This window comes from Geospiza fortis, unplaced genomic scaffold (genome assembly GCF_000277835.1).
Source record: "Geospiza fortis unplaced genomic scaffold, GeoFor_1.0 scaffold106, whole genome shotgun sequence".
Lineage (NCBI taxonomy): Eukaryota > Metazoa > Chordata > Aves > Passeriformes > Thraupidae > Geospiza > Geospiza fortis.
Window position 1 is genome coordinate 7246 of NW_005054377.1, and position 7291 is coordinate 14536.

The window sequence follows — 7291 nt, forward strand, 5'->3', positions numbered from 1 at the left end:
CAGACCAAAAGAATATCGTAGGCAATATGTGGTTTTTTGGTGTATCATCTTGACAAGCTGTTTTTTCCTTCTGTGATCTCTTTCACTGCTTTTTGTTGTTTGTCAGAAGACATGGTACAACAAGGTCCCTGTGTCCATTTTCCCACTGCAGGATGAGCTTTGTCCTCAGGCAGATGTACTTTGCTGGGCTACTTTGCCATTGGATTGTGTCAGCTTTGGAGCACAAATTAACAACAAATAAATTGTTTCTTGGCTTTTTTTCTAGACACTACCATAGCAATTGATAATGAGCATTTCTAAACAATTCTTGTCCTGCCCTAATCACCTACTCTTTGCTTTTCTTGGCAAAGCTCTTGAAAGGGGCTTAGTGAAGGCTCTGAAGAAGCTGGATGACTACCTGAGAACTCCCCTGCCAGAGGAGATTGATGCAGACAGCACTGAAGAGGAAAAAGTGTCTAAACGCAAGTTTCTGGATGGAGATGACCTGACACTTGCTGACTGCAACCTTCTGCCCAAACTCCATGTTGTGAAGGTAAAAGATGTTGTGAGATGGTCAAAAAAGCCTTATCTGACATGACATGCCTTGCTCTGACAGCTGAGTGACACAGCCAATGTTTTTGTACTCTCTATTTCAGCAGAGTTCTTTAGGCCTAGAAGAGCAGTTTGAAACACAGTTTTGCTCTTCAGTGTTTCCTATAGGTTAAATAAAGGAACTTTATGCTTAGTTCATGAGAAAATTGTCCCATCACTTCTTAGTGATGAAGACAGTACTAAGTTCTAGATGACTTGTCTCTTTATTTTTACCCTGCTGCAAGTAGCAGCAGTCTTTTGTATTAATTAGTTCCTAATGCCCTTAAGAAATATGTCAAAACTTTAGTCAGTTCCCACCCATTTGTAACTTAAGAGCAGCAGTCCATCTCTTTGGGGAATTTTTATTCCATCTGGTATTTCACACAGAGAAGTTAACAAATCAAAGTCATTGCCAAGGTCCAGGATTTCAGATGTACTATGGTTGCTGCTATAGTGCAAATCATGTACATCATCTTGACTTCTAAATGTTGCATTTATTTAATTTATCAGATGACATGTTGCTTTAGAATAACGCAAGTACCTGGCAGACCTTGGCAAGCAAGTGAGCAAGGAATTAAAGCCAAGTCATGCATCTAATTTGGCTCTGTGAGCCAAAATATAAACTGAGCCTGGGAGCTAACTGCACACATGCAAAAAGAAAAAAAAAATTAAAAAGCACATAAGTCACCAGGTGAGAAATGTGATAATATCCTCACAGGTTTAGTGCTTATTCTGGCTTGTCTTCATTGGCAACGTTGGAGTCAGACAATGCAAAATTAATATGTGGCCCCTCACTGGTTCTTGTCTCCTAGGGTTGAAATGAAAGATGTAAAAAGAGAATTAAAATTTTTCTCAGACAAGCGTAGCCATAGGTTATTGCCTGAAAATCATTTAAAGATAGAAGAAAAGGGTGAATTATTTTTTCATTTGATGGAAGATGTGTGCTGGAAATTTTGAAAATGTTGACTTAAGTTGCCCAGCAGGTTTTATCTTCCCCATATGCGTGTGAAGCATCAGGGAAGGCAAGAATGCTTAATTAAATGCAGTTTAGGACAGGATTTGGCCTTGCTTATACCAAGTGGATCCTGGTAATAGAAACAAATCACAGTCGTTTCTGAGAACATGACTGTCCTAAGAAATCTGAGATGGAAAACAGGTCTACCATGTGCTTTAAAAATAAAGGGGAACTCTGTGGCACATATGTGTGCAATTTATGCCCAGGAACAATTTTATACTGTCAGAAAAATTAGAGATTGGAAGCACTCATTAAATTAGTTAATCCATCCTTTCCTATCAGATAGTTCACTCTGTCACCACAAGCTTATTCTATATGGTATATTCCTACAGGGAAACTGAAATATCCCAATCCAGTGAGGTACTTAACCAACCAACTAGCTTTAAGTGCAGATTAATCCCATTTACTTCAATGAGACTGTACAGGTGCTTAAAATTAAGTATGCACTTAACTATTTTCCTGAATAAGGGCCTAAGTGTTTTTAGAAATCAAAAATTTGCCTTGATAGACAATTTCCTAGTCTAACAAGTCTTGAAATAACCATTTTCTCCCTCAGTTTATCCCAATGCTCCTGTTTCTAATATATGCTAAATCATCTTGGTTTCCTAATCATGGTACCCATACCACCCTGAATTCTTCTTTTCATGAACAGCCTTCCAAAAGGCTTCCAACAGCTGTAGGTGGTTATATCCTCTGACACCATTTACCAGGAAAATATATTACATATATTAAAATATAATACCGTATATAAAAAAAAAATGTTAAATATAAAAATTAATATGAAGATATGTTATAATCATTTCTAATGCCTTTCTCTTAAATCTGTCGTGCTCTTGATGATTCAGCCCCTTTTTATGTGGTGTCTCAGCTTTAAGTGATGTACTTAAGACTTGTGAAAAAAAACCCCAATACCCCAATATGGTTAAATCAATGAACTTCAAGTACCATAAAAGTTGAAATTTGGTGACAGTAGCCAGGTTGTAGCTTTAGAGTATCCTTAGGCCAAGCAGCAGCCTGGCAAGATAGGGGACAACCAGCAGCACTTCCAAGGCTTTTCTGTGGTAAATCCCTGATTCTCCAAACATTCCTCTCATTTGCTATTAATTATATGACAGAAGAGAGCAAGAAGCTCCCTGAGAAGGAGATGCATCTCCTGTGAGATGGGTTTTTCCAGGTGTTTTATCTTTGCTTTAGATTGTTGCAAAGAAATACCGCAACTTCGAGTTCCCGGCGGAGATGACGGGGCTGTGGCGGTACCTGAAGAACGCGTACAGCAGGGATGAATTCACCAACACCTGTGCAGCAGACAAAGAAATCGAGCAAGCTTACGCAGATGTGGCCAAGAGGCTCAGCAAGTCCTAACTGCCCTCAGCCATGGCTCATTATCCCCTTTTACAGACTCTGCTCCTTGTTGCCTTAAGATGTACTTTATTGTTATGCTGTCTGGTTGGCATCTTTGACTTCACTTGTTCCAAGTGTATTGGGCAGGGACAAATCTGCTTCTCTCTGGAGAAAAGGGAAGGCAGCTGTAGTGGGGTGGGGGGTGGGGGAATGGAGGTGGGGAGTAGGGGTGGACACCCTTTGATGTCTAGCCCAAGATTTGGCTCAACTAGTATTGTTTGCAATCACTATTGAAAATGAGTCCTCTTGACTAGTTCCTTGTTCTGTGTTGGGGGTACATCATGACCTGCATTCTTTAGAGTTTTAAAAAATTTTGGGTAAGAGAGTTAGGAGCACATAGAACTTGGTGGTTTCTCTAGATTGTGGTTTTTCTCTAGATTATTTCAAGGACGCTTTTTCCTTCAGTTCTATTAAGATCCTTGAGGCAAGAACAAAATTTAGGAGAGAGAGAGGGGAAAAATAGGAGTTTGACCCTAAAGCAGAAATGCTCTTTGCAGTTATATTTAAATAAACTCTCTGAATGCATCTTCTGTCTTAGCAGGCCCAGGAGTTTATAGGGTATTTATTTTTAACTTGGCACAAGAGGGGGAAGCCTGAGTGAATATGTCAGACTTGCAGATGCTACTCTGCATAAAATTTGCATGGTGTTGTTGGATCCGAATGTTTAAAGCAAGAGAGTGAAAGAGCAATTGAGCAGGCAGCGCTTGGAGGAGCAGGACCTGTGCCAAAGTGCCCAGTGGATCTGCTGGTTGGTAGAGACAGACAGACGCAGCAATAACAGGGGCAGCAGATTGACTCCAGCACCCACAGAGGGAATTGGCACAGCAAACCAAACCACGCAGGATATTGTCATCTTGACTGTACTGGTTGCCAGTTCCTCTATAATTGCTATCTTGGGAAGCTTGGATCAGCAGTGGGAAGCTGTCGCTGCACACGGGTTCCAGGCAAGGTTCGTCGCCTTGGGCTCCAGATGGGTCACTTGCAAGTGCTCAGCATCTCACCCCAGGAGGAGTTTGCTGTGAGAGCCTCAGAGAGGGCAGGCTGGCACAGTGAGAGGCATGTTTCCAGCCAGGAATTCAGCAAGTGTGCTAGCAGAAATCCGTGCATGGTGCCTCAATCCCACTCATCCAGGCCTTACCCATCCAGGTTCCACAATTCTGAATTAGGCATTTTTTCCTAAAAGAGATTATTTTGCTCTGTCTGCAGTGCCTGCCTGGCACATCTGCTTTACACTGGTGATTATTTGCACGTTTCTTCAGCAGATTCAGAATGACAGCTTTCACTTGAAACTCATGTGCTCCAGTACATACAGGAGAGCACATGGTTCAGGGGTTTCAGTTTGTGGAGGGATTTATTTCTGTTTTAAAAGATAAAATAAAAGTGAGCTGTAACCTGATGTGGCTTCCCTTCTGATCAGAGCTGCTAAAGCTGCAGTGATTTGAGGGGAACCCCAAGCTGGTGAGCTGTGACCAAGGGGAACCTCACAGCAGAAATGTTTGCATCCAGAGAGCTGGGAAAGTGGAACAACATCGAAAGCCAGGCTCTGCCCTATGATGGTGATGACAATCTGAAACCATCCTTTTGCTTTAGTGGGATAATTCCACTTTTCACACTAACCCAGCTGGGAGCAGAATGTTGCTCATTGACTGAAGAGAGTTTGTGGTTGACTATTGTTTCACATGCAATGGTCAATTTGTTCTGAACTTTCAAAACCTTGGAAGAAAACCCACGAACTCCCAAGTCTTCTCCTAGAATGGGCTATTTTAGCAGCGGCTAGACTGGAGGGCAAAGGCTGGCACTCCTTAAAATATTGCTGAGAAATCAGCTGGCTCAGAGAACACTAATAGCAGCCAGAAAAATCTGATGACATTAGAAGTATCTGTACAAGCACGTGTGGCTTGTTAAAAACATTTCTTCATGAGACTGAAATTATTGTGATTTTATTTTCTTATTTTTTCTTTTTTAAAATTCTGGCAATTATTTATTTATTTATTTATCTTAATTGACTTGATCCTTTCTTTCTGTCTTTCTGGTTTTTGTTTTCACTCAACACTTGGGTCAGGATGGCTCGGTCAGTTTAGAAAAGTGTTATTAGCAAAGCTCTGCAAGTTTGTTCCTAGAGAAAAGTCTTCTATCTGATCAACGGTCCAGGGGATTTTTTGCTCTCAGTATGATCCTGTCAATCAACAGAAACTACATTTTTCTCATTTGCCTTTTCCCAGGTTTGCATTTCAGTCAGTAGCTTTTCTTAGTCACTGTTGCTTTGAACTTTTGAATAAAAGACACAGAAGCAGATGCAGATTCTTGCTCTCTGCTTATTATATTTATGTCCTAAAATAAGACTGTCCAAACATGCAGCAGATCTCAAGCAGGTGAACCAGGGTCTGCCTTGATTTCTATCTCAGAATCTTCACCATTTTGCTGAATCTCATAGTTCTGAAATTCTCTTATAAGTTTGTCTCTGTTTTTCATAGAAGAGGGCCAAATCACAATCAGTTGATTTCAGTGACCTCAAATTGCATCTGTTTTTAAAAAAATTATGTTTTAAAATGGTTTGGCTTATATCTCATAGAAAATTATAAATAAAATGAACTTTTTCTGAGATGATTTACATGTTCTTAAAAACTTTTTAAGATTTCATAATAAAATCTAAAAGTCCCCAGGCTAATTTCCTTTCAATAAATTGCAAAAAATTCCTTAAATATATTAATTTTTCACACAGTATTCCAAAATATCTAGATAAACTATAATGATGGATATGAGAAATTAGAGGAAAATGGAGCAGTTTTCAGCTGCAGTGCCAGTTCTGTCTGAATTCAAGTCTCACTCTGTGTCCTAACTTTGCATTTTACTCATAACTCTATTATAGGCTGATCCAAGATCAAGGACAGGTTCAGGCATTCCCTGACCTTTGTTTGGGTTTGAAATCCAAGCTTATGTTTTCAGATCTGTAACTTTCACTCACTTTTGTGCTTCTTGGCTTTATCCATTGCCAGAAGCAGGAAATACTGGAAATCCTACATAGAAAAGTGTTTTGCTAAGATTTTGAGCTCAGCTCTCAAGGCTCAGGATCCATCACCAACGAGATTGTAAAGGGCTCCAGACTCTTTTAGGCAGAGTATTTTTTGTGACCTTCCATTGTATTTAGAATTATAAGTAATAAATATTAATCATACAGAATTGTATATCTACATTGGCAAGGCAGCATTTCTGAAAAGAATCTAAGTGACAAGACAGACATTGCAGATTTACAATAACTTTGTTCATAAATTTTTTGTAAGATGTAAAGAAAGACATAGTGCAGAGGGGGAAGAAGCCAACAATGTGGATTTAATCATCTGCATTTCAGAAATGCAGACCAAATGTCTGTGAAGATGTCCGTTTCATCCAAACATTTCTTAGATATTTATTTCAAAGCTCCCTGCTCAGTCAATCCAACACTCCATCCATATTGGAAGGAATATTGATTTTTCTTCTATTAGCAGTGGTATGGGAGTTCTTGAGGCTCCCATAGATTAGTTACCCTTATTCTCTGTTAGAACTCTTTGAATTGCCAAGAGGTCATTTTGTAGCACAGGTAGGACTGAAGAATATCTCTTTAAAGTCTATTTAAACCAGGGCTTCTAAGAAACATTTTTTCCTATAGAAATCATATAATGATACTGTTTATCAGGTCTTGGGTGGAATATAGAACTACTGATTACTCCTCTGGTTGCATCAGCTGAAAAGCCACTGCCAGGGCAAATGACAGTCTGTAGCACAAAGAAAATAGACAACTTTGTTTCCTACAAGAAAGTTCAATTGAATTGCACATACTATTTATTTTAAATACATATTTATTTTATTTTAATCCCTAAACACCTTCCTCTCTTGTCTGTGCTCAAATTCAGCTCCAAGTTAGCCATAAGCATTTCCTCAGTGATAAGTAGCAGGATTCTCATGGATGGGCACAGGGGAAACTGTTTTAGTGTAGCCCTTCCATCTGGTGGGATGAAGCCCCTGTCTGCATCACCTGAGTTTGGCTAATAAGCTGAGTTGAAAGTACTGCTAAATTTAGCCAGTGGAAATCACACTCTTGTAAAACCAGAAGCACTGGTTGGAAACATTATTAAAAAAAAATAGAAGCATTATTTTAAAAAATAAAAGAATTGGTGTTTTAAAGAAAAAAGAACCCCTAGGTCTTGTGTCCTCCTTCATGTGTATTCTCTTAAGCATCAGGAAAATTGTCTTTGTTTATTACTTTTCTAAACATATTCATTATTCTTGAATTGTTTTTTTATATGAAGAACTTCTTTTCCAGTAAGA

At 39.2% G+C, this 7291-nt stretch overlaps 1 protein-coding gene across 1 annotated transcript; it reads left to right on the forward strand.

Annotated features, from left to right (window-relative positions):
- Positions 1-350: 350 nt before the first annotated feature.
- Positions 351-2970, forward strand: LOC102032451 (chloride intracellular channel protein 5-like; the record flags this gene model as incomplete). Its single annotated transcript, XM_005424957.2, has 2 exons — positions 351-532; positions 2780-2970. Coding segments are annotated over 2 exons (350 nt in total), but the record flags the coding sequence as incomplete, so codon positions are not given.
- Positions 2971-7291: the final 4321 nt, after the last annotated feature.